At 40.8% G+C, this 27976-nt stretch overlaps 1 protein-coding gene across 3 annotated transcripts in view; it reads left to right on the forward strand.

The window, feature by feature from the left end:
* Nucleotides 1-644: 644 nt before the first annotated feature.
* The window catches only part of SLC24A2 (solute carrier family 24 member 2), a gene marked incomplete at both ends in the record, with an annotated part of 226804 nt that continues 199472 nt past the window's right edge, over nt 645-27976 (forward strand). For all 3 annotated transcript variants that reach the window (XM_080921633.1, XM_080921634.1, XM_080921635.1), the window contains one exon: nt 645-1577. In XM_080921633.1, the coding sequence (XP_080777759.1) occupies nt 645-1577 (933 nt within the window). The remainder of the gene's footprint in view (nt 1578-27976) is intronic.

Raw genomic sequence — 27976 nt, forward strand, 5'->3', positions numbered from 1 at the left:
CTCTGTGTGTGTGTGTGTGTGTGTGTGTGTGTGTAGGGAATAAACCCAGGGTTCCAAGCATGCTATGTAAGCACTTCAATGTCATCCTGTTGACCTGTTTTAAAATAAGGAAACCCAGGGCTGGAGAAATGATTTAGAAGTTAAGAACACTTGCAAATACATATGTAATTTGTAAGAGCACTCTACTCTTGCAAAGAACCAATATTTGGTTCCCAACACCCATGTTAGATGGATCCCAACTGCCTATACCTATAGCTCCAGGTGACACTCCAGTCTTTTCTGGACCCCAGTGGCACCTGCACTCACATGTGAACATACTCACACACAGACACACATGACTAAAAGTAAATGAAGGAAACAGAGGCACATGGAACTTTAGTAACTTACCCATGGACACAGACAAGGGGATAAGACTTCATCATATCTGCAAAGTTACCTTTAGAGAAAGGTAAGATTTTATGACTTACTTTACCATTGTTGTGTTTATTTAAGCTTAGGTGGTGATATTTTCCCGTGAAGAGTAAAGATCCCCAGTTGTAGAAGCACCCTGTAACCATCATCAACTGGAAGCAAGGAGCAGTATGATAGAACCGTCAGTCTGAGTCTGAAGTGTGAAGACCACCATATCCACCAGAAGAGCCAGGATGGATCTCCATCAAAGCACCACAGTAAGGCTCCTGCAGAAATGGTGTTCCCATGAGTCACCATCTGGCTGCAGGAGACATTATAGTACCAGGAAAAAACTGAAGCTAATTCGAGTCATTGGCCTTGTCATGGGCCTGGTAGCTGTGAGCACTGTCCCGTTTTCAATCAGTGCCTTGACTGAGACAGACTATCAGAGCAGCAGAGGAGAAGCCAGTGAAGTGAGGGGCCCTCAAGTAGCACCGGGTCACCGTCAGAGAACTCTCTTAGACTTAAATGACAAGATTCGAGATTACACCCCAGAGCCACCAGCTTCTCAGGAAGACCCATCTGAGAACAGTACTGATCATGCCCAGGGAGACTACCCAAAGGACATCTTTTCCCTGGAGGAGAGAAGGAAAGGCGCTATCATTCTCCATGTCATCGGAATGATCTATATGTTCATAGCCTTAGCCATTGTCTGTGATGAGTTCTTTGTTCCTTCTCTAACAGTCATCACTGAGAAACTGGGGATATCTGATGACGTGGCCGGAGCCACCTTCATGGCTGCCGGTGGGTCAGCACCGGAACTTTTCACGTCTCTTATAGGGGTCTTCATCGCGCACAGCAATGTCGGCATTGGCACCATAGTAGGTTCTGCCGTGTTCAACATCCTCTTTGTTATTGGCATGTGCGCTCTGTTTTCTAGAGAAATCCTAAACCTGACCTGGTGGCCGCTCTTTCGGGATGTGTCCTTCTACATCGTGGATTTGATCATGTTGATCATCTTTTTTCTGGATAATGTCATCATGTGGTGGGAAAGCTTGCTCCTCTTAACAGCCTATTTTGCCTATGTGATTTTCATGAAGTTCAACGTCCAAGTAGAGAGATGGGTGAAGCAAATGATAAATCGCAATAAAGTTGTCAAGGTGACAGTACCAGAAGCCCAAGCAAAGGTCGGTGGACATAGTCTTTACTTAAACCGTTTTCTTAGCATAGTTCTGAATGCAGATGTTTTGGCAAGCCTCAGCTTGCTTGGTTTTTTTTGTGGGGCGGGGGTGTTTTGTTTTAACTATGATGATCTTTGGGCTATAGTGAGTAATAGATTGCATTCTGCAGATTTGTGGGAGCCAATGAAAGTGACATTAGAAAATATAATTTGTGTAACATTCTTCTGCATGTCTACCGAGTTTCCAAGCTACTATAGAGTTAAAAACAAAACAAAACAAAAAATGTAAATATAGGTTACATAAGCATCCCATGGCAGACTCGGCATTGGCTTGTTTTTTTGGAAAACGGACCCAGTGATTTTGAGAGAGGTTTAATTTTGATGGGCATATTCTTAGCAAGTGACAGGGTTTTGTTTTTTAGGTAAGCATGTGACAGTGATCAAGAACCATGTCTTTAAAGATGTGTAGGAGAGAAAGTTTGTTTGGTAAGAGCCGCATCCTTCAGCAGCAGTCTGGGCTGAGCAGCAGTTTGGCTTCATTGCAGGGTTTATAGTTCATTCTTCTTTTCTATTTAAGTCAGTTTTATTTCACTGTTCTGGGGGTTAAACCCGGGTGCCACCCACATTGCTGGGTGAGCACCCTGAGACTGAGTAGCACCCCCAGACCTAGGCCTATTTTGCTTGGTCCATGTGATCTTACTCGAAACGAATCAGTGTCCACTGTAGAGGAAGTGGTTGTTTCTCTACTGCAGCAGTCTTTCTGCACAGCGAATAAACATGACCCGGTGTGCTTCCACAGAAGCACCGGAGGCAGTGCTGTTTAATTAGGAGGCAGATTTGTGAAGAGTTTAAAAGAAACTGACCTAAAATTAAAAAAAAAAAAAACCTGTAAATTTGAAAGAAAAACAATAGATGAACGGCATCAGGGAATTTTTATGTAGTTTCATAATTAATGCAGCATCCTGATTTATACTCTAACCATAAAAATGCCATCTCTGAATATGATTTTAAACGGAAAACCCAAGGACATACAGGAACTTTTCATGTTTGCAAGTGGGAAAATCCTCACACATATAAAAGGCAGCTGTTTGACTAGAGGTAGGAGATTTGATCACAAAAGGAAGGAAAACAGTATTATTTTAGTTAAATTTACATAGTTCCTTTATATTCTAGTTTGATCATCATTTTTGTAGTAGCCACACAGCAGAAGCTGAGTGAAAAAAAATCACTAGTAATATGTATGTAAACAGGACATGGAGTATACACAAAACATGCAAAGGAGAAATGTTTTAATTATTTTTGTCATGTACATGATGTGTGTGTGTTGGGGTGTGAACTGAAACTCCATATGTGTCAACAAGAGGGCAACCTGGTTGAGTTCATTTCTTCTTTTATCTGAATGAGAGTTCAGGGAGTCAGACTCTGGTCACCAGGCTTTTGTAACAAGCGCCTTTTCTTCTCTGGTTGGCAGCATGTTTATACTATATATATTTATTATAACATGTATTTCAATGTTCAAAACTGTAGTTTCCAGAGCTGTTTAGCACAATATTCAGCAAGCATGCATTTACTTGTGACAACTGATGATGTACCCTTCATGGCATTTGACAGGAACAATCTTTGTGCTCTGTGCTCTACCTTAGCAACAAGGAGGGTGGCCCTCAACTTCTCCTTGGGCCTGCTTGAATGATTTGCTTACTAGTCCGTGGTTTATTGCAGTCAGAGTGCTGGACAGTTCTCAGGAAAAGCCATAGTTTTGAGAAGCAAGGAAGTGACCTGGCACATTAGAAATACCCCAGGCACATCATCAGTGAAAAGTCTTTTGAGAAACTCTGTGCTTTGGGATCTTTTTCTTTACTTTTCTCTTTTTCCTGCCCTGGGCCTTCTTTTCATAGGCATATACTTGGTTGGAAATTGTGCTGGCCACATTTGCAAACGTTGGAACTTACAGAGTTCAAATTCTGATTTTAGTGGGGGTAAGAATGCAGCTGGTTTTGTGCATATGGGAAATAATTTTAAATGCAGACTATGGTATGCACTCGGTCATCTATAATGTCCTCACTAAATGAGACCCGGCAAAGTACTTACCTGAATAATTAGAGGACTGTTGTTTTACTTTTCTGATCATTTGTAAGTCAGTGATTCAGGCTAACAATTCCGTCTTCATACCCAAAATTTTATTCTTAATTCTGTCTTAGTTTTAATTAGGAAATTCTGAGTATACATAATATTATCATAAAGCTAGGGGTTCTAATCTTAAATATTTCCATATATGCTTATTCTTTTATTGTTTTTTCACAATACATAGTTTTAACTTATTCTAGCCAATCATCATCATTTCTTTTGGCATTGGATAACTAATTGGAAAAGGTGGGGTTTTTCCTTAGCAGAGCTCTATCTGGCTTGAACACAGTCAAACATTTTCAAGTGGGGTGGTTCCTAAGAACCAGATTCCCTTCCGGAAACTAACCATACCCTGTTGGTTTCTCTTTGGACTCACTGCTGGAACTTTGAAGTGGTTGCAATCCTTATCACATTCCTGATTCCCGAATTCTATAGAGCTTGCTCCAAGATCTGAGCACAGATGTCTCAGATGGACTAATTTCAGTATAGCTGAAATTTTTTTCTGGTGTCCTGAGCTCACTTTGACTGGAATAACACTTTCCTGTTACAGGAATTAGTGCTCTGTTGTCATCTGGACATAGAAAGGGAGATACTACACTGAATGTATCCCACCCACACCTCAGTAGGCAGGACTACACTATATAGGCACCCAGAGAGAAAATATTAGCACATTTTCCTTTGTTCTTGAAATTGTGGGGCAGGAGAACTTGAGAAAATAGAGAAAACACATCTTAGATAACCTCACACCAATCATCAGATGGTTCGTGCTATAGAATCATCAACTCTGCTGGGCTCAATGTAGTGAAATGTCTTTCAAATGACTTACTTCAGTCAGGAAGTGGGAACTCCTGATTTGGTTTCATAATGACTGACAGATTGTGCCAGGAGGCAATAGACTATGAATGTAGAGAAACTGGGAATTCTTTTCACAAAAGGCTGCTTCCCTGTGTGTGTTTTTCAGCTTTTGTTTTTATTTGTTTGTTTTAAAATTTTCTTTGATGGGACTATTACCCTCTTTAAAATGTTTCATTATATCATTACATGATACAGAAGCCCAGACAGAAAAGTTTCTTTTAATTAGTTGAGTTTCATACAATGTATTTTGATCATATTTACCCCCCAACTTTTCTTAGTTCTGATCCCTTTTTATTACTTATTCAACTTTGTGTCCTTGCTTTTAATCCTTAAAGACCAATTTGTGCTGCTAAAATATTCTTGGATGTGTAGTCTTCCATTGAATAGTAATCAGCTTACCAAGAGCTATAAGCTTAGAAAACGTTTCCTCCCGTCTCTCCCTGCCAGCAGCAGGTAGCAATGTATCATGGTGTCATGATCACCTCCCTTCTTCATAGTGGGGTTTAGTCTGGCTTGAGTTTGCGCAGTTTCACTGCATGTTATCACAGCACCTGAAAGTTCACTTTTGCACCTACCTTGCTGTATTTAGAAACCATGTTTTCTTGTTGTCTACTACCTCAGACCCTTACCATCTTTCTCTCTCCTCTTCCCCAGTGATTCCTGAGCCTTGAAAGAAAGGGATAAAGTATATATGTTCCTTTAAGGCTGAGCATTCTTCAGTCTCTTGTTCTCTGAACCTTGGCCAGTTGTGGATCGCTGTGTTATTAACTATCTGGTGCAAATTGAAGCTATGCATATGAGGATTGAAAGATGCATTGATCTATAAGCATAAGGATCTATAATGATTTATAGGTACAATGATAAGTCATTAGGAGTTGGTTTAAAACTCTTTCCATTGAACAAAGTAATAGCAATAGGCTCTACTCTGGGGCCTTTCTTTATCTAGCCATAGGCTTTTAGCTGGATGATAGTACCAGGCTTAGGTTTCATCTTCTGTGGGGGAGAATCAAGTTCAATTTTTTTAAGTGGTTGTTTACTCCCATGATAGTCATGCCTTTGTTACACCAGTGCATATGTCTTGCCAGACTAGTCATAATTGAAGCTTATCGGATTCATCACTGAGTAAAACTACTGATGTATTTTCTCCTCTGGTAGCCTGCCTAGTATCTTCCAGAACTATGAACACTAGCTATAGAGAAAGCTTCTAAGTCAATACCAGTTGGAGTTCTCCATATTCTCTGACCCCAAGTGTATGGTGGCTTAAGAAGCGTCTTCTGTTGGTTGTGGAGGTAGCCAAGAGTATATGAGAGAGCATGGGATGTTTGAGGGTCTCTGGGACCACTCTGGACAACAACTCCAAAAGAAAGAATTAGTTCCTGGTGGTAAGAATTTGACTTGATAGCTTGTGGTATCTAATGAAGGCATTGTTGCCTGCTGTGGCAACATTTTCTCTAAATGTATGTGTGCTTATAATAGGATGCGTCTACTGAAGTGTGTTTCTGATGTCCTTTTTTGAAATGTTTTTAGTTCCACATATTCCTCTCTGTATTCCCTCCTCTACCCGGCTCTCTGTTTCCCCATCTCAGTTTAACCCTTTCTTTTTCATTACTCTGTTTTAATCCTTTTTACCAGTTCATTCTGTCTCGTCTCCCATGACACCTGCCCCACAAGTATCCTGAGTAATTTCCTGCTTCCCAGGATATCAAGAAAGAGGTTTGAAACCCATTCCTGTAACAATCCTAGCGGCTTCAGAGAGATTACTGAAGCTCTCTAAGCCTCAGCTTGCTAATTTTAAAGATGAAAATGGTAGCATTAATTTTCTAATGATTGGGAAAACAGTTAACTGATCAGTGAAAGGTTAAGTATCTAGCATAGTCTTTGACGATTTGGTGTGGTCAGTCTGTGTTGGTTCTCCTCTTTCATTGTTCCATTCTTAAAAGAACAGTGAATCAGAATAAATGATTCCAGGTCTAATCTATAAGAGCATTATTTGAAGGGTGAATTTACTTTAGTGGCTCACTGGGTTAAGCAGGTCGCTGTGTCTCCCAGGGGAATGTATTTACCATGTTATAATATTCATAAGCCTAATTGATGTACAGTGACTACTGCTTGCATGTCATCAACTACAGTGAAACCATGTGTGTGTGTGTGTGTGTGTGTGTGTGTGTGTGTGTGTGTGTGTGTGTGTTTGCCCTAAAATATCATTGCTCAAAATTTTGCATGACATAAGAAGACTATTTGGAAGGGGCTCAAAAATAACTGTACCGAGTGTAACTTCTGTTTAAAACATTAAGGCATAAAATTATTGAGACCCTGTTCTCCAAGCCCCGTCCTAACAGGTCCATGGTACAGGGTGTTAGAGTTGTCCCTTTTCAGGACGTGCAGACATTCTGGGGAGGAAATGGCTGCTGAGACCTGGTTTTGACATGTCACAGTAATAGGCTGTTACTGGCCCAGAAAGCAGCTGTCCGTGGTACTTAACTTCTTAGCCTTGGCACACTAATCTGACAGCAAGTCAGCTGAGTTCTAATCAAGGGAGCGATCCAAATAAAGACACCGAACGCAACAGAGTGGGATGCTAGACTCTTCTAATCTGGAAGCTTCTTGCTTTCCTCACCATCACTGTTCCTGGAAGTTGAAAACAGTTTTTGCTGTTGAAACTTGTTAGTTATATTCTTGGGAAGTTAGAATTAAAACACTATAAATATTCCTTACATAGTTAACATTTCTTTCATTAAATCATAAGTAATTTTATAAACACTCTCATGGAGCCCAAAGCTTTCTTAAGATTCAGAATGTGTTAGAAAACTCATGCCCTTCCAAAGCTAGTATATAAATCAATAAAAGCTTGTGTACAGACATCAAGAAAGACAAGATCAGTCTTATGCAAATAAAGGTTTGTTTTTTTTTTTTTTTTTTTTAATTTTCACCCTGCTTTCTTCCTCCCTCCCTTTCTTTCTATCTTCCTGGTCTCATTATGTTGCCCAGGATGAACTGGCAACCTCAATCCTGCTCAGCTGCCAGGTGTACAAGGATTATAGTTGTGCATGCCCCAAGCTAAAAAGGATGTATTTCTAAATAGATGAGAAAAGTGATCATCTCTTTTTAACAGAAAGAAAATGTAGGTGTCAGTAAAATTTCGACTGTTATATGCTCACTTAGATAGAGATATAATGTGCTGCTATTTTTATTGCTGTTTTTTGCATTAACCAGTTGGTAAGTGGATGTGGTTTATAATGAGTGAAAGCTTTGGGACGACCCCGGAGGTCAAGGATATTTAATGCATTGAGTCCACATTTGACTAACCCCCTTTTAATCTGGTTTAAACTCTTGAGTTGTCCAGCAATGCAGAAAAGCTGTTACTTTGCCCCAGCCTCCTTTTCTGCCTTCTCCTTCCTTCTCCTCTCCTGCTTCTTTTGGGTAGAACCAAACAGTTACAGACCTGCATTTTAACTGTCACCAAACATCAGAATGTGAGGTAGAGGAGCAGCTCAAAAGTTAAGAGAGAGCTCTTGCTATGTAAATCTAGAACTTCAGATCCAAGCAGCCAAGTGCCAAGTCAGTGTCCTGCACACACATTTAACCACAGCTCCCAGCAGAGCAGAGGCAGGAAGACTGTTGGGGTTTGCTGAATTGCAACCTAGGTAGAATAATGCAAGCCCTGGGGTAAAGGAGAGACCCTCTGGAGGAACGCACAAAGGCACACAAATACACACACAGACAGACAAACACACACGTAATAAATCTCTTTTGAAAAAGGAGAACGGAATTGTGTTAACCTTTCCGGGAGACATTTGGCAAGTTTAATCTTCCCATTCTTTGATTTCTTACCTTATTTTGAGTCTGTGTGAAGAATATAGCTACATGTTGTTTCTTTTGCAGGTTGACAGTCATTTTCTTTGAACTGGAGGCTCAGTGTGCTTGACTGTGACATTTTTCTGTCATACCCATATGCTTTCTATTGTCTGACCTTGCTGTTTCTTTTCACATCTTTTTCCTTGCCTATTTTTGAAAATGTTTTTTTTCTAAGTTTGTATTTTCCAGTACTGTTCTAGAACTTGTTCACCATACTTGAATAAACTTTTTGTTATTGTCTTGTATTTGAAGAATTTTCTTTGTTTGGTGATGTTATCTTGTATGGGTGTGTGCGTGCTATTTTGAGAAGGGATTTTCTGAATACATCATCTGTCATATTGCCAGAAATTCATTTTGGCCCATGGATTTGTTCAAAGATAGCATGCGCAGGTGACAGTGATGTGCAATTTTAATAATTAATCCCAGGGTTTTTAATGTAGCCTATCTGCAGAAGAAAACACCCTCATTAGCAACCATCCAACCAACAGCAAAATCTTGAGTCAAATCAGTTTTAAGAGGATATTCTAATAAGAAGTCATATGGGATCACTTTAAATATTAGACTTGCCTTTTATATTATATTTTTTTAACCAGACACTAAAATAGCATACTCATTTGATAAGACTATGAACAATGAACGCACTAAAGATAGGAATCTGAAGTAGCTTCTAATCTCCTCATTGTTCCATCCAAACATAACTTTTGCTTGTCTGCTTCTAGACTTTTCATACATATGCATTTGCACATGTACTGTTTGGTTACATGCATACCTACATATTTACACAAACTGGAAGTATATGAGACATGCATGATTTAAAAATTATATTAACTATAGATTACTTAACGTGGTAATTTCTTAGCCTACTGAGAGCTTGTCCTCTTCCTGGAATATGTTAGGTACTGTTTAGTTTTATCATCTTGTATTATTTATTGCTGTAGCTCACTAATGCTATAAAAAGGGATAAGACAGATTGCATGTGAGCTTCTATAGAAGAAGAAACTTAACACCAAAGGTTTTGAGCTTTTGAAAGTTTCTACTACATCGCCACATTCTTCAGGAATATTAAATGTCATGGTGCTTTTCAACTCCGCAGGTGAAATCTAGAATTTTGATTAGTTCTCATTTGCATTTCTCTGATTAATTGGGAGGTTCTGCTTTGAAACATATGCTTATGACAAATTAGGTTTTTCTTGTATAGATTGCCAGTTTCCTATTTCTTCTGTGTCAATTTTAAAGTTCACTCTGATGACTAACATGAAGATCTTTTACAAATATATGCTGAGAATCCTAACTTTAGATTTCTTGTCTTTCCCATTTCCCTACCTAAATACCATCAAGAAGTTTTTGCTTTTGTTGAATGGGTGAATTGTTCTGAAGAAGGGGTCTTGAGACAGAGGTTCCAAATCTGACATGTGTTCCTTGGCCATATGACCTTGGGGAAATTTCTACCAGTCAAGGTCTCTGTTTCCCTATAGAGAAATGGAGGTGTGGTCTAATATATAAAGAATGGCCTTATTACGATGTATGTTTGAGATGACCTAGTATATCAGTGTTTTAGCATCTTGCTCCTGTGCTTAGAATGTCTAGTACTCTGTTGACTGTCCTAACCAAGCCAGCCATCTCCTATGTTGACATTATCAGAAGACCAGATTCTAACCAGATCCATACCACCTAACTCTTCTCATTAACTGCCTTACATGTGATGTTTCACTTGAATGTTTTAATCAACTTAATTAAGCTGTAATTTAACTTAATCATGCCTTGGGAGATGGCTCTTCTGGACAGATGGGAAACAGTGTGCATGGAGGAAAGTCATTTAAAGTTTACTGCAGGACACTCGGCCTCCTTGGCACTTGCAGCTTCTGGCAGTAAATACCCTTGCTGGCAGCTGCAACTGCCTCCCTGTGCTACCGGGGCCTGCTGAGCCCTGCTGGCCTTCCAAAGTCAAGGGCAGAGAGGATCAGAAAAGTAGACAGCACTCCCTCTCTGGCTTACCCAGCGCCATACTCTGAGGTAGATATCTCCACCTGCAGATCAAGGGATCCAGGAATCTGAAAATACAGATAATTTGAACTGAATTTGAACTTGTGTCTGCCTGACTCCAAAGTGCATCCTGATTCTCAGACCTTAGTGCTTCTCAGGATAATTAGCACCAAAGATGAATCACACTTCCAAATTATATTCTGTCTTCATATTAGGCTCCATTGAGTCAGCATATTCCAAATATTTTTTAACATGACTCATGTTTAAAATAATTTTAAAAATGCTTATTTGTTTTTAAGGTTCTGGAAATTGTACTCAGAGACTTGAACATGCTAGACAAGTGCTCTACCACTGAGTTATATCCCCAGAACTAAAACATACAGCTCAGTGTATAGAAGCTTATCATGTTATGTCCTGTACCACCAAGCCAGGTATAACAACTTAGCGTATATACACATGCATGGGTATGAACATATATACATACAAAAATAAAATCTAGGTAAATAAAACTCTTTGCCTTCACCTTTGCACTGCTTGCATTTTCCATTCATTAAAAAACATTCTCTTCAACCTTTTAAATAATGGCTTTGTGATTTGAGTTGTAAAACATCTGTTAGAAAGTTTCTTTTTCTTCTTATTCTTCTCTGAAGGGATTCTCAGCAAAGCTTTTAGTTGTGTTGACATGTGTCTGGAAAAAGGAATGAATAAGGGAAGAAATCCAGAAGTCACCTCAATGGAGTAGCTCTGTGCTTCAGCCCAAGACTGTGGCTCCCAAGGAATGGGAGGTGACCCTCATTGTGTGTGTGTGTGTGTGTGTGTGTGTGTGTGTGTGTGTGTGTGTGTGTGTGTGAGGGAGGGATGGATAGTCAGATAGAGACAGAGAGAGAGAAAAGGAGAGAGGGGGGAGGGAGGGAGGGAGGGAGAGAGGGAGAGAGGGAGAGAGGGAGAGAGAGAGAGAAAAGGAGAGAGATATCAGAGGGATACTTGTAGGACTCACTTCTGTCCCACTCCAGGGGTGCTGGACCTCAGTGCATCAGACTTGACAGCAAGCACCTTTCTTTGCAGAGCCAACTCACCAGGACTTTTCAGTTTGACAAAAGATGTTCTTTGGTCTAGTGGGCTCCTTGCTTCTTGTCGATAAATTTTCCCTTTTATGACTTTAGTTTCAAAGCCATGAATCCAAAGAAATCAGTAAATACAAATAAACCCATGCTAATTTTAATGATAGAAACTTCTGCCGTTGAGATGTGTTCATGTCTTTATAGCCTCCTTCCCAAGCATGCACCTGTGTGCACATGCACACTCATGCACACATGCGCGCACACACACAGACAACCCCCCCACACACACACACTGTGTATCCTAAGAAGCCAACATTCAGCAAAATGTGTGCTGCACTGTGGCTCTGATGTGGTTAGGAGGGTATGATGGTTAGTTGTTGTTGGGTTTCTTGTTGTCATTTGTTTACTTATTTGATTGATTAATTTGACCCAAGATAGAGTTATCTTGGAAGAGGGAACTTCAATTGAAATAAATGCCTCCATCATATTGGCCTGCAGACATGTCCACAGGACTTTTTTTTTTAATTAATGAGTGTTGATGGAGGGAGCCCACTCTGAGTGGTCCCATTCCCGGGGTAGATGGGCCTTGACTGTATAAGAAAGCAAGCTGAGCAAGTCATGGGGATCAAGCCAGTAAGTTGTGTTCCTACATGGTCTCTGCCTCAGTTCCTGCCTCCAGGTTCCTGCTTCAGTTCCTGCCCTGACTTCCCTTCATGGTAGTGTATAAGCTGTGAGGTGAAAAAAAATAAAACCAACAACAACAAATAACCCTTTTCTCCCCACATAGATTTTGATCATGCTATTGATGACAACAGTAGGAATTGGAATATGACTAGAGTGAAGATTAGCTTGTAAGCTTACGGAACTTCAATTCATGCTTACTTTCCAGTGGGCTTGTCAGGAGGTGGGAAAGAAACATGGGTTATGAAATCAAAGAGAAGCCAAATTTTGTCAAGGGCTGAGGCTATGACTGTTAAGTTGGTTGGCTGCCTTTCTATGAAATAATCTATTCATGAACCAAATAATACACAGTTGTTATACCAGTAAAATTGGTGGTTTGTGAGGAGTCTGGGCATCATGCTTCATTTAACACCATGCTCACAGCTTTACCAGATGCACTCAGAACCGTGCATTGGCAGGGACCAAGCCTAGAGGGATGCAGTGCCCTCTAGCCCACACCCTGGCTGTGTAAGACTGTACCAGGCACATTACACCAAGCCGCTATTCTCTGGAAATGAAAGGCTGGCTCATATCTGATACCCCAGCAGCTCTCATAACTGTGTTTCTCTGTTAATGGGGAATAAATAAGTCACATAAAATGCCCTAGTATTTGCATAGAAACTAGATCAACCTCTGCCATATTTTCAATTGCCTCTCAGTCACCTGTACCTAATACAACTGGTTACATAAGTGGCTGTTGGACTGTGCTGTTTAGAAAAATGAAGACAAGAAAATTTTCTATTGCTCAATACAGGCAATACTTACTTTTTAAATTATTAACCTGTGGCTGGTAGAATCCATGAACGTGCACCTGTTTATAATGATAGGTTGACCATGCACAGAAATAAGCAAGTACTGTAGCCCTGAATTTATCTTCCTTGGAGACATTTTTCAATGAAGAGATCAGATCAAAGAAAGTGATTCACAAGCAATGAATGAAAGGGGCTTCATTCCTTCTTTACCTGCACAATGGACCTTCTTAGAAAGGGCCAAGTGAGTCTGCGCTGCTCTGACACTCTTGCTATTATCATGTGGAGGAATTGGGCATGTGCAATGCAGGGAGAAATATGTTTCTTCTCGGTAGTCATGCAACCTTCTGGAATGCTGAGGCAGGAAGATGCAGAGTTCCAGGCCAGCTTGGCTTGCAGAGGGAGTCACAGGCTAGCCCCAACTTCCCTCTGTCATGAGAGTCTGACTCATGAGAAACAGAGACAGTGAGATATACACATGTAAAAACAGACCAACACACACAGGGAGAGAGAGAGAGAGAAAAAGACTTTTATCATTTTAAGCCCAGGGTCATCACTAAACACAACATTTTCCTGAAATCCATTGTTCTTTTTTCTGAGATTACAATGATTAAGAGCTACATTTAGAACTAGGATGGTCATGTGATCTTAGATGAACTGCTTAACCTTCTTGGGATTATATTTACTTATCCATATGTTTAAAACAATAGAACGATTTCCTTTGCAGCGAGGCTATGAGTTCTAAATGAGACTAAATGGCGTAATTGTTTAGCCAAGCCCAGCTCAGGCCCTACAACTAACAAGGTACATGGCAAACTCTGGATCTGTAGCTCTGAGTCTTGTGTGCCAGCCTCCCCCACAGTTCTCTCTTGCTTCCATTGTTTGCCTCCTGCTATTCAGGCCCCTTTCTTTCCTTCTTTCCTTCTCTCCTTCTTTCCTTCCTTCTTTATTTCCTTCTCTTCTTTCTTTCTTTCTTTCTTTCTATTTCTCTATCATTTTTCTATCATCTATCTTTCTTTTTTCTGACTGCTGTGCCCTCCCCCTTCATGCCTCCCTTGCAGCCACATAACTATGCAGTTTCCCGACTAATCCTTAAGTGATACCTTCATGTTTGGATGTAAATCTGCCCTCCCTTTCTGTTTATGGAAGATTAAGAAAGCATGCCTCCTTACCTATGAAACTGGTCCTCTGTCAACCATAGAGTTATTCCAAGCTCTGCATGTCGGCCCTGAAATTATACTTACTTTTTCCATATACTTCATCAATATTTAATCCTAATGCCACTTTTGTCCATCTCCTTGTCCCTGTTCTTATGTTGACTTAATGATATCTGTTTTCTGCCTTGAGTAAGCTATACTCCTCTCCTTAGGAACTATTGAGTTGCAATTGTAGAGTTGATGCCTGGCCCAGGCTCATGAGGAGGAAGGGAATAGGTGCTTAATGTTTCAAGAAGTTAATATTGGTGGTAATGAATGTTTGCTCTTGATGAACATTCTAGGCCTGTAAGTTCTAAAATGCTTCGTCCCTCTGCTAAGGCCCATGGTTAATGGCAGTTTTCCTACATAGGAAACAGAATTCATTAAAATTCATTTATTATTCCTCATCACAGTGCAGATAGGAAAACATGTCTCTCGGATATAAAGAAGAACCTCAGTTCTGCAAGCTGTATTTTTCCAGCTGCGGCCCTAAGAATTCTCTTGTGCTTTTCTGTTGGCTTTTTAAAGTCTTAGCTCCCTTAAAATAAAATTAATTTCCCACAGTATACAACATAAGAGCACACTGTAGAGATTTTTAGAGGTGTTTGGATTGTATAATTTTAGAATGTTTTAATCACCCCAGAGAGAAGCCTTTAAGATAATAGTATTACCACCTCACCCTCTGGTTCCTTGTTGACCCTCAGTAGTCACAATCTATTTTTCCTGTAAAGATTTGTCCATGTCAGGGCATTTGACATAAATGGAAGCATAAAATGTATAGCTTGCTTTCTGGCTTCTTTCAGGTAGAATAACATTTTCCTGGAACTTCAGGATTGTATCTTTTATGGCAAAACCATACCCTGTTACATGACCTTAACACATCTTGTTGACTCTTTCATTTGTGGACACTTGGGTTGTTTCACCTTTTAATTCATTAGGCATAATGCAGCAACAAGCATCTGTGTACAGGTTTTACAGATGCTATGGATACTGTATAGAATAGACTTAAGAGCACAGTCACTGGGACACATGCTAACACGTGTGTTTAGCATTTCCAGGAACTGCAGACTCCTCTCTTTTGTTCCAGTACCATTCAATGGCATTTAAGAGTTCTAGTGTTTTCATCATCACCCCCTCCTACTCTTCATTTTGCCTTTTGCTTTTTTCTTGCAACAACAGCTCTGGCTCTTGTCAAACTCCTGCTGACGGTCCCCAAACGCTGTTTGTGGATGTAATCGACCCCACCTCACTCCCTGATCCTTTGTCAAATCCCTCAGTTCATACCAATGCATGTGAGTGTGAAGTTGTACCTCAGGGTAATTTTATGTGCATTTTCTTAATGGATGGTAGTAGTAAGCTTTTATAAGATAGGGATGTGAGACCATTTGCATAACTTCTCTGAGAGAGTCTCTTGCTTGTTTATAATTGGACTGCTTGCTGGAGTGATTCAGTTATATACCCTAATCAGGTGTATGACTCACAAATATTTCCCACAGGTTTTGAAGTCTCCAGTGTGCTTCACAGGTGAGGCTACTCCTAGCCTAGGAACCTATGAAGATTTAACTGGTCCATATAGTTCTCAAGGCATACTTGTGTGGAAAGTAATTTAGAATTTTGGGGTCAACCCTAAAGGTGCATCCTGTCAGGATCTTGGAAAAAGAGTTGATCTTTGGGAAAAGATTCATTCCCTTGAAGCTGAAACCTTTGTAGGACCCAGGCCTTGTTTAGGAGTCTCTGAATTCCTGACTATAGGGAGCCTGGAGTGTATCTACATGAACTTTAGACCCAGCATGCTTGTTTCCAGAACGTTCTCTGTCTTACCTTAGGTTTTCTCACATCCAGTCCCCTTCCCTGCTTCCTGCTCAGAAGCCCTTTCATGACACACCAAGGCTATAATTCTCTTCGGTATCTAATATGGGCAATTTTAAAAGATTTTTTAATGCATATAAATGTTTGCCTGAATGTTCATGTATCATATGCATACTTACTGCCCAGAGACCAGAAGAAGACATTGGATCTCCTAGAACTAGAGATATAGATGGTGGTGAGCCACCAGGATATTGGTGGGTGCTGAGAACTGAACCCAGGACTTCTGGAAGAGCAGCAAGTGGTCTTAAATGCTAAGCCATTGATCCCAGTCTCCACAGTATAGGCTTGTATCTCATCTACTGTCTGGCATTAACCCTTAGATTTATTCATTTTGGTTGTATTCTAATCAGGCCTGTGTGTGTGTGTGTGTGTGTGTGTGTGTGTGTGTGTAGCCCTTCCCATTCCAGGCCCTAGTAACATTTGCATCTTTCTTGAACAAGGTACTGAAGCTAATGTGCTATACACAGCTATATAGTATAAGAAGAGATCTGTGGCATTGTCTAGAACGAGCTAGCGGTAACTTCACCAGCCTGATCCATGAGCACAATCTGAGGATAAAGACAACTTAACCAACATGATTATGCTTTTAATGCACAAATGGTTCAAAGCTCTAGTGATTTCCTAGGGGCCCCGGAAACATCTTTTCCCTAGAGTCTAGCTTGCGTCAGCTGCATAGTAACTGGTGGCCTTGTAGATGGAGTTCTGTAGCCTTGAGCAAGAAGCTGATTTATTTAAATGGTATTCAGGTGAGCCAGGCTGCTCTTTTTAGGCTGACTATGAAGGGCCATTACCAATCCACTATTTTCTGCCGCCTCTTATTTTAAGTCCAAAGATACAGATCGCCATAAATAGCTCTGACCTTGAAAGTCTAAGTGAAGGTGAGATGTGATAACACGCTTAGGGAACATATGTTTTGATGTGCTAATGCTCTTGCAAGTCTCATACACTTACAGAAATAAATAGAACCGGACAAGAGAGAGTTGTGCTGCAGGGGGATGGATTTAAAAGCTCTAGGAAAGAGCACCACAGGCCTCGCTGGTGAATAACCACAAACTAGGATACAGTTTCACCCTGCTCTGTTTCTACGTCTCCCGGTGGCTCTGGGAATTAGCTGCATGTGTATGGGATTTCCGGTGATGTTTATTGTGTGAGTGCCTTTGACCAGCCACAGGACATAACTGCACATACTTCCTTCTTCTCCGAAGTCCCAGTGTGTGCTCAGCTTCTTTCTTTTCAGTAAAACAGTGCCAAGAATGCCAAACCACCATGTCGGTTCAGCTTGTCACGAACGTGGATGGCAGTTGTATAGCTTCTGTAAAAAGATATTACCAGCACGGGGCCTCTTATTAAAATGCTTAAAGCTCTGGATTGGGCTGTGGAGATTCTAACAGCTACTTTTGTCATCCTAAAAAAATAAAACTACTAAGTATTTGCGATGCCCCCTGAACATTTGTTCTCTGTGTTTAATCTGCTCTGTCCAGGGAGACAGATGCAGCTCTGAAACTTACTGACACCACGGATGGTCAGTGTTACATTTTCAGTTCCCACACTGTCTTTATGTATTGTTATGTCCCTGCTTTCTCACTGTTCCCACACTTCATGAGTTACAAATGCCTTTATCCGTCCCCAGTTTTCTACATCAAAAAATGGGAGCAGATGGCCTTCCTCTTGCTTCACAGGGTAGTGTGAATATTAATGAGGTAATGGGAATGTTTCACAATCTGAGCTCATGTCAAAAGCAAAAGTGCAGGCAGGAAGAGACGGTGAGAGATGCTAAGTGGGTATGCTAGGCAGCAGGATTAGGATAGTTGCATGCACATTTTAGTGTAGAGTTTAAATGATCTTTTAGGAAGGGTTGTTCTCGTGAGGTTATCTTTGTTAAATGCTTCGTAGGAATCTCAAGAAGCTAATGCATGAGCACATGATTTTAATCCTAGAAACCTTAATTTATCCATAAGCTTCTTACTGATGCCCAGAGCATAACCAAGGTGTAAAGCCAAGAGACCTGTGACCAGAAGATCACAACTTCACATTTCACATAGGAACTTCTTGAGGCCTGTTGCTTACAATCTGTTTGCTTTTTATCATATTCAGAATACAAATGAGTTCACTTGCTTTGTTTCCCACCCCATAAAGAAACTAGAAGTAGAAAATGTGCTCTGTGAGTCTTGGTGGAGAGGATTTTTAGTTCATCTTGATTCCCATACCTACAGTATTAGCTGTTGTTCAGTTATAGAGTCTTTAAATGGATTGTAAAGGATCCCTAACCTGTACAGTTTAATCAGAAAAGATGTATACACAGAAGTACAACCAGTCACACACACATGTAATATATATATATATATATATATATATATATATTACATATATATAAACATATAACAGTTATATGATGCATATGTAATATATATAATTTTACATATATTACATATATAAACATATAGCAGTTATATGATACATATACAATTCAATTTTATTTATTTACTTATGACAGGATGGGCAGGTGCTTCATTGCACCCATAGTTATACACCTTTGGGCAGTGCACAAATTCACAGCCTAAGCTGATCACAGCAATAAGACTTCCCATGACAACAAGGGTCAGAGGAACTTTAGCAACATACAAGAATCTCTGGGGCCAGAAAGTGTACAGTCAAATTACAGTAGTTTACTTTTTTCATGACTATTATTTCATGTGAATAATAGTGTTATATATTGATGAATGTTGAACTTGCCCACAAAATCTTTGAGAATGGCCATGCCCCACCCTGGCTTCATTAGAGGCAGTAGGGCTGTTGAGGCAGACAGGCAGACCAGGGTAGGAACGTAGTGTGTGTGCTGATGCTACCCCACATACAAGTGATGATGGTGACTTGGCCGGTAAGATGGGAAACAAACAGGTAAAAATAAGTGTTCACATTTGAAACACATATTAAAGGTATAGCATGTTTTGATGGATTCTATGCAAACTAGAAGAAAAGGGGAAAGAGGAGAATGATAAAGAATGCTAAAGGTTTTGTCCCTGTGATGGGAAAAGCATCCCTCAGATGAGAAAAACATTGACCAGAAGCAGGTTTCCAATGAATGTTATAAGTTGTATATCTAATTAGCTAAGCTAAATATCAAAGGGAGTAAAAGCAGGCATTTGTATAGAAATCTGAAATTCAGACCATAAATGCAATTTCAGAAATTACTAGAGATTATCTAAATCTAGAAATCATAAAGCTGTGAGGCAAGTAAAATCCTCCAAGAATAAGTGTAGATAAGAGTGTGAAGACTGAGTCATGAGGTCTCCACAACACAGAGAAAGGAAAATGGAAACCAATTAAAGGAACTCAGAAACAACAGGGAACAGGGAACGAAAAAACCTGGTGATTGAGGAAGACAGTAAAGAAGGTATCTCAAGTGAGTGATTGTGTCACAAGGTGTTTGAATAAGGACAGGGATTGGAGCATTGGAGCTGGAGTTAGCAATGAAACAGTCATTAATAACTTGACAGGAATGAATAAATGGACTGGAGAGATCGCTCAGTGTCTAACATTTCCTGATCTTGCAGGGTACCTGTGTTCAGTTCCCAGCACCTTTGTTGTGCAGTTCACAAATACCTAGAACTACAGCACTGGGGGACCTGACCTCTTCTGGGCTCTGCAGGCACCCATACTCATGTGCGCATGCCCACACATGTACATTTATAGATTAAAATATTAATCTTAAAAAGAAATGAGGGGAAAAAAGGTGGAGGTGTTGGAGACAAACAAGGAGAAAAGGGGGAGGAAATATAAACTCGGATGGTTTTGGTGGTGTTGATTTGTTATTTTATCTTGTTTTGTGATGGGGTCTTAATCTAGCACAAACTGGCCTGGCACTCTTGGTAGCCCTCTTGCCTTAACCTCTTGAATGTTGGGATTGCAGATATGAACCATCACACCTCCCTTATCTTTTTAAATGGAAAAATAATAGCATAGTAGGATGGGAATGGCATAGCAGAGGGAAGACTCTGTGGTGTGCAGAAAAATGGTACAGCTGGAACAGCGTGCTCAGTTAAGTGGGGAAAGGTACCAATGCTACACAAAGGTGAGAGGGCTGGGCTGATGAACACTATACACAGAGGAAGGAAGGCTGGTGTCCCAGCAGTGCTTGCTTTAGGTGATGGATAACTACATGGGGTTTGAGGAGTTATCTTCTTGCTTCTGTCTAATCAGTAAGACAGAAGGGGGCAGATTTCCAAACTTTGATGGGAAACTCTTAGAAAATAATACAAATCATCTGTCATTCAAACTAACATTGACCAGAATAACGTGCCATGCCTCAGATTGAATTACAAAAATCTGTTCTGCTTGTGAAGCCAAGTAGAAAATGTTCAATTATCCTGTTGAAAGGAAGACCACAGATTACATGGAAGGACATCTGTAGGCAGGTTGATGGGGCTCAACCTCCTCTCTATTCCCAGGAACCTCACAGTCTTTAATAGAAAGACAGAAGCTGGTGAAGTACACACTTCATTAGGGCAGAAGTCCGTTTTGTTCACACATGTGTATGAGTGGCAAACACTGGGTGCTCAGTAAAATCTACTGAAAAATTGACGAGCGTCAAAGCGAAGAACAACCAGGCGGGATTTTATAAGAGTTTTAAGTCATCTGTTTCTGCATTCTTGGCTTTCCATCCTGTGCTGAAAGTATCCATATGGCCACAGTGACGCCATTTTCCCTCCTTCGATTCTTTTTTTCATGCAGTGACTACAGTTCTGCTTATGGGATCCTTTCAGAGATGTCAATCCCTTGGCAGTTGAAAAGCTAGCAGGGTCTTTGTGCAGAATGTGGACCTTCCCTTTGATGTTGTCTGGACCAATCTCATTATGAAATAGTGATAGTGATCATAATGCCAGGCACTCCTTGTAGGCAGTTCAGATGCTTAATCTGGAGATGAGGCCTTTTGCCATTCTACCACCCTATGGGAGGGACGGTAAGAATCAGAAGTAAACAGAAGCATCATGCTTTGTGCATGGTCTGAGGACCAGTTTGTCATTAGCTGTTGTTTGATCTTCTTTGTAAATGGCAGGATTACAGAGTAAGCCAACTGTACTTTATTTCTCTTGGCTGGGCAAAAATGTCTTTACATAGATCAATAGGCCGCATACTGATAGCTGCACCATCTCCTCATGAAAGGATGAGGCAAGCACTTTTGTGGGTCACTGCAGAAGCCTCAGGAAAGGTACATTGCAGGATGGGGTGAACTGCTGAGTCAAGAGGAACAAGTGACTTTTCCACTGGAGAAGAACGTGCTAGGTTTTACTTCCAGATTGCCTGCCTTGCTTTAGTATTGGATTTAACACTGTTCAAAATTAATTGCCTTCCTTTTTGGAAGCAAGTAAGTCTGACAAGTTCTCTTCCTCTTGGGCCCTCTCTTGTACAATTCAACTTCTTTGCACACCACCTGCATAACCTGACAGGAAAAACATGGTCTTTTGTCCCTTGACTGAAAGAGGAATTTATTTTCTAAGTCACAATATATTATGACTCTTGGTTTAGCCTTTCTCACTGAAGATATGATGGAAACAAATAAGAAAAGGTCAACATTGCATATGAAATAATTCCAGTTAAAATGCAGCACAACTTGCTCAACCTGTAGATAGGTCACTTAAGGTTTCTTCCAGAGGAAGGCTGAGGTCCTACTCATGTGAAGAAGTGGACAAACAAATAAATAATGGAATGTAGCAACTGTGGCTGCAGGGCCCTCCCCGTGTGGCTCCTCTCCACCAGTGTAGTGTAGACCATTGGCTAGACCTCATGACTATAGGTGGATCACAAGTTGCTTACTTTCCGCAATAAAATTACCCTAACATGGGCTCAGTGACTCAGTCTCTTCACTTCTATTCATAGATCTTCAACTTTGCCAAGATCTTTGCCAGGCTCTACATGGATTTAAGATTCTAGAAAATCACATTTAGCTTCTCAGGTTGATGATTTTATGTTTCTTTGTTTCAGTTCTGGGTTTGGCCTTTTCCTCAAACTATTTTTTTTTAATTATTGTAGTGGTATTTCTAGTTTCTATCTGTTTGCTAACAAAGAAAAGTGTAATATCATGGCATTTTAAGTTAACATTACTTTTTAAGAAGGGGAGAGGGCAAAATAATGTTGCTTTGTATATTTCCCTTCTTCTTGTAAGTGATTCTGAATCAATGTAAATGATCAATAACTAGGTATTTGTTTGGCTGCTATGCGAGTTTTCATTGGAAACTCAAACCTCCCATTCTGTGTATGAAAAAAACATAAGAGAGATCATGGTTGGGTCTTGGGATACAGAAATAAATGTGACATGTTCTTGCTTTCCAGGCTGATGTTCTCTGTTATTCAGCCAGTTACTTGCTTCAGTAGAACTTGGAGATTCCTGAATTCTTAGTTAGTTATTTGTATGTTAAAGAAGCTTCAGGGAAAGACCAAGGCATAGATTCTCAAGTCTTGAATCTGCACATTTCTGATACCATCTTTCTTATCGCCCAGAGTCTTCCCTGACCTGGAGCAAATACAGAAATGCAATTCTTTCCCCAAGAAAACATGCTCATGTCAAGGTTTTAAGGCACTTGTCTGAATTAAAACAGATTAAAATCGGGTTTTCAGTTTCAGAATAATGTTGACCTCTTGAATAGCCTTCAGTGCCTCCCAGGGGAAAACTAGATGTCACATAACACAGTGATTGCACCAGGAAAGAACCCTTTTTCCCATGCCAGGCCTGGCTTTCTGACCTATAGCAACTAGGAGACATTAAGTAGATGTTACAGTAAGCTTCAAGGTTTTCAATGATTTTTTAAATTGAAAATAATATAAGATATCAGTATAAGAAACTACCCAATGTTAGACTAACAAGAGCTAAGCTTTGAGCATGTTTGGAGACTCACTGTAGAATATTTAGCCCATGATTTACCCTTACATAGAATCCCTTTAGAAGAGTTTTCTTCTCGTTTTGTTTCTCTGTTTTTTTTTTTTTCAAACAACCCTGATAAAGGACACATCCATGTGTTAATGGATTATTTCATCAAGTATTTATTATATATCAGCTATGTATGTACTTGGCACTCAGCTGATGTTTTAGAGGATCAAACTAGAAATGATCATTATACCTCAGGAAGTCCCAGACATGGAAGCAGATCATGGTGTTAAGATGTTCAAGTTTCAAGGTTATCCCAGTAACTGGAGACCGGAAACAGGTAACTTGGTGGATGAACAGTGCTCAGGAACCTTGTATTCAGCTCTAAGCCCGATCGCACAAGTCACTGCAAATAGTATAAACTCATATTAGCATGCTCATTATGGCTGTTCTTCATATTATACAAATCCAATTAGGGCTCCTAAACGACAATCATAACCCCGTCTCTATCACTGAGTGGACTGTGCTTTATTGACCTGTAGGCAAGTGCATGAAAAGCAAATTATAATAATCAGGGTGACCATCTATTAATTTACAATGCGAAATTAAGCTGTCAAGTTGACTAGTCTTTCCAACACATTGGTTCATATAGATAGCCAAATGGGGAGCCAGATGATTCCATTATGATGGCATCAAAAGTGTTACTTTGCTAAAATAGCTCGACAGACCAAGCCACAGCAGGGGTGACCTCACTGAGGAAAATGGAGCAGCTTCTCAGCCAAAATTTCCTCTATCCCGGAGTGGCCTAGGGCAGACCTGGACAGCTCCACCTCTTGTGAAATTTTGTGTCATTCACCTGTTTGAGACTCTGTTTCTACAGTGCAGCACAACACAGTTATGCTTTGTTGAATTATAATTAGCTCCAGTTCTCCTTCAAAGTTATGTCTAGATCTGTTTAGTTCGAGTTTGTAACATTCCTGTACTTTTTATTTATGTTTAATAGGCATTCTCTGGGTTTGTAGTCAAGAGGATTAATCAATACAGTGTGATACATGCTATCAGAACTCAGCACAGGAAGAAACTGATATTCAATATTATGGACCAAGTATTACAGTAAGGATTCTACATGTAGGATCTCATGTAATCCTATAATAACCATATTATGTAGTAACTGGGGATTAAGGCCCTTGCCTGGGGTTATGAAGCAAGCAAGAAGCAGGAGCACAGTTTAAGCCCAGGCCGTCTGAGCTCAGAGCTTATGTTCTTAACTGTTAGCTCTGCTGCCTTCCTGGATGTTTGGTCCTTACATGCCCATACCAAAGGACAGTCTTTCCAACACATTGGTTCATATCATTCTGGACTTGAAGAAAATAGGAAAGGCTCTGTTGTATTAAAGATAGCAAACATTTAATGAAGGAATAGTGTGCTAAGAAATGCATTTGGAGGACTTTAGTGGCAGGCTGAAGCTTCGGGAAAGCTGTCCAGATGTTCTCTGTGACTGGCCTCCAGAATAGCTGCTGCATCTGCCACAGTCAGAAAAGTAATGAACTGTGAGGCCAGAACAGAGAAACCTGGGGAAACTCATCTTCTCTCCTATCTACTCTATGTGGGATGCCCATTTGGTCTTTGGGTGTATGTTCTCACTACTCCATGCCTTTAGTGAAACAGTCGTTTTGAAGAAATATTTTATTCTAAAGAGGTGGCTTAAGTAAGCAAACACTGGCAGAAAAGATGAGAAATTCTAAACTCCAGGAAGTACTAAAAGATGCTGACACATCAGAGGCTGAGAGTGGCAACTGTAATAGACTTAATTACCGTCCAGAAGCACCAAGGTGAGCACCACAGTACAGAAAGATGGCATCTTAGATCAACACTGTTTTTATACTGTTATCATGGCTAAGTACTGGTATACAGAAACAAGTTGTGTGAACAATTGTAATTTGAGGGTTTTTGCCCTCTTCATTCTTAGGTCTTCCCTCCCACTTTGAGAACTTTCTAGAGTAAGAACTTAATCTAGTTTTAAAATATGTACTGATTGTCGGCGCAGATAAAATCCAGGGTTTCTAAAATGCTGGGACTTGAGAGTGAGAAACTGGTGGCGCTGTCCTTGTGGAGCCTGGACAAAGGTGACAGCCCGGGTGAAATGATTCAGCTGCTGTGTTCCTGTCCCCTCTGCCAGTGCGGTGCAGAGGAGCCCCCAGAGGTCTGAGGGCTTCAAGGGGTGCTCTATGTCTTCACATGAGGCTGTTCTTAACAACCCGTAGAATGAAAAAACAGAGGTGAAAGTGAATCTAGGTCTAAATTCTGGGAACATCTGAAGAAGTGGGAGCCTCCTTTGAAAATGGCAGCTTAAGGATTCTGGCATTCCCACCTCTCTCGCATCTGCCATTTGTCCTCATTTTGTCTGCTAATCCCTAGAGAGAATTTTGTGCATAGAGTAGTCGTCTCAGCACGGGCTCAAAGACTCTGGTATCAAATTATCCTGGATCAAAGTCCAGCCTTGCTGCCTAGTTATCTGTCTGACTTTGGGAGGTCACCCTGATTCTTTGCACTTCTGCTTGCTCACCTGCAAAACGGACGTGCTCATAGTTCTTACTGCCTAGGGTTGTTGGGAGGGTACCCAACTGAATGCACACGTACGTACACACCTTTTGTCTTAGTTAGGGTTCGTTTCATCTTCTATGATTCACATGACAGCCCATCATCAAGGGAAGTCAGGTAAGAGCCCCGAGGGCTGGAACTGATGCTAAGGCCATGGGAGAGCCCTGCTTACTGGTTTGTTCTCCAGGGCTTGCTCAGTCTGCTCTCCTATGCAGTTAGGAGTACCAGCCCAGAGATGGCACCTCCAGCAACGGGCTGAGTCTTTCCGCATCACTGATTAGGGAAATGAGCTAATGGCTTGCTGACAGTCAATCTGGTGGGGATATTTTCTTAACTGAGGATATTCGACCTTGTGTCAAGTTAACAAAGCTAGCCAGAGTTCCTTCCATAACTGATAACTGTTGTTGAAGTGAGTTTTTTTTTTTCTTTTTCACTTCTTTCTCTTCATATCATATGAGGGGAGTATTTATTAAGAGTATTTGTATGTGGAGAAACTGAAGCCCACTGTAGTTACAAAGCTTTCCCACAGAGACACAGCTTACAAAGGAGCCTAGCCAGGGCCTGAGTCCTAGGATTGCTTGACTATATATCCTATGCCAAATGGCACATTGCTTCCTGTGACAGTTTCCTTGACAGTAAGAAAGAAACAGCAAGCTCTATGCCACAGCCATTGGGGAAACTTTGCCTTTTCTTATTGGGATCCCACTGAAATCTATCAATTTCTGGGTCAGAACCGATCTTTCTATAGCTTCATGAGCCTCGTCATTCTCCCACACTGCATACTACTGATGACTACTCGGTGATCTATCATTCTTAGGTCTTTTGTATCTGCTAAGGAAACTCCTCTTCCCATTGTCTCTCCATCCTCAATCAAGTCCGTTGGCCTGGTTTCTAGTTCTTTTCTCTTTCCTCCCTGGCGTGCAGCCTGCCCGGCTGCTGTATAACCAGATGCCTGTCATACTCTCATCAAATGAACATTTCTTAAGGTCAGATTCTGCCATTTGACAACTTTTCACTACATGTAAAATGGTTCCTGTGCTTTACATCCTCACCTGTGGAGAACGAGCTCTCTTTGCAAGCCTGGAGCTGGTGTACAGAGAGAAGCGGGACCTGACCTGTCTCCAGAGATTAGGTGGGAACACATGTGCTCTGCAAGGCTTGACCCACCCTGAGCCTGCCTCTGTCTCCCAGATTGGAAAGGAGCCATTTCCACCTTCCATCTCCCAGCATGTACTGACTAGGGAAAAGCATAGGCTCTTCTGCAGCATTCAGGAAGAATCTGGAGTGTTCTCTCAGGTGGGCCTGCCCCCCATGTTCATCTATATGGGTTTTTACAGATGGTGTCCACGGGACCATAAATAGAAAGCTACTGACTAAGATGCCAATGTTTCGGTTTTTTGTCCCCTATCAAAAAGTAAATACATAAAATATAAATAAGCAAACAAATAAATAAATATTCTTTAGCTCTTGTTCTGTTTTCTCAGTACTAAGTTTTCCAAGGAGACAGTAGACCCATGATCCTCAACTCTCTCTGTACATGAAAACCACCAGCACATTTCCATAAGACTGCTCAGGCCCCAGCCCTCAAGTTGTTGGCAGGAGTTCCCAATTAAGACTGAGCATGAAAATTTGTAAACATCTTCATAGTTAAAGCTGTATTTAAACCTCCAGGTCCCTACCTAGAATATTGGCTATCCCTTTTACATCCTTGCTTCCATTTTTTTTCCCTCTCCTGTCAAACAGAGAAAATAAAAGTGATGTTGTCAGCATTAGAAACTTAAAGTAGAAGTGGGGTCTAAAAAAAAATAACAGCATGAGAATGCTTACCAGAATTTGCCACAGAAATAGCTCCTGCAGTTATTACTGCAGTCAGTGCTTGTGAGGTATCCAGAGGCTGAAAGGCATAGCAGAGGCCCATGCTGTAAGCTATGGAATAGGAAGCAGGAAGGAACGTCCATGTCAGAGAAGGAAATGGGCTTCCAGGATGCAGAGCTAATACCCACATACTCTCTGAGTCTTCTAAAAAGCAGCATAGACAGAGGATGTCAGGTAGAGCCAAACAGTCTGTACAGAGCCATCTTGCAATCAGAGTATCAGATGATGGCTGGTCCTTTAACAGGATATGTTGTTGGGGACAGTGATGGTCAAGAGGCTGTAAAATAAAGACCAAAGCCAAATCTTGAAGGACATGTGCCTCTTTTGCCTGGGAGTAATTTGGATTGTTCCCAAGTTTGGTTTTTAATAAGTGGGGAGAAGCCTCCTGATATTTGCATTTTAGATGATTAGCTTACCTAGCCAGGAGAGTCAATTCAGAAAAGAAATCGCAATGCAGGAAGAGCTTAGTCCAGACACCCTTGCTGTTGTGGAGGTCCAGAGGTTGACAGCATAAGGTGAGAGACAGCAGCCTTCCAAGGAATGGGCATTGGATGTCTGGGATTACTGTGGGCTCTCAGCCAGTACTGAAGACTAACTATTATGTCTGTAGTTGAATTGGATCATAGGAGGACAAGTGGTATTAGGGGAAAAAAAGT

This window comes from Micromys minutus (assembly GCF_963924665.1).
Source record: "Micromys minutus genome assembly, chromosome: 9".
NCBI classification, from domain to species: Eukaryota; Metazoa; Chordata; class Mammalia; order Rodentia; family Muridae; genus Micromys; species Micromys minutus.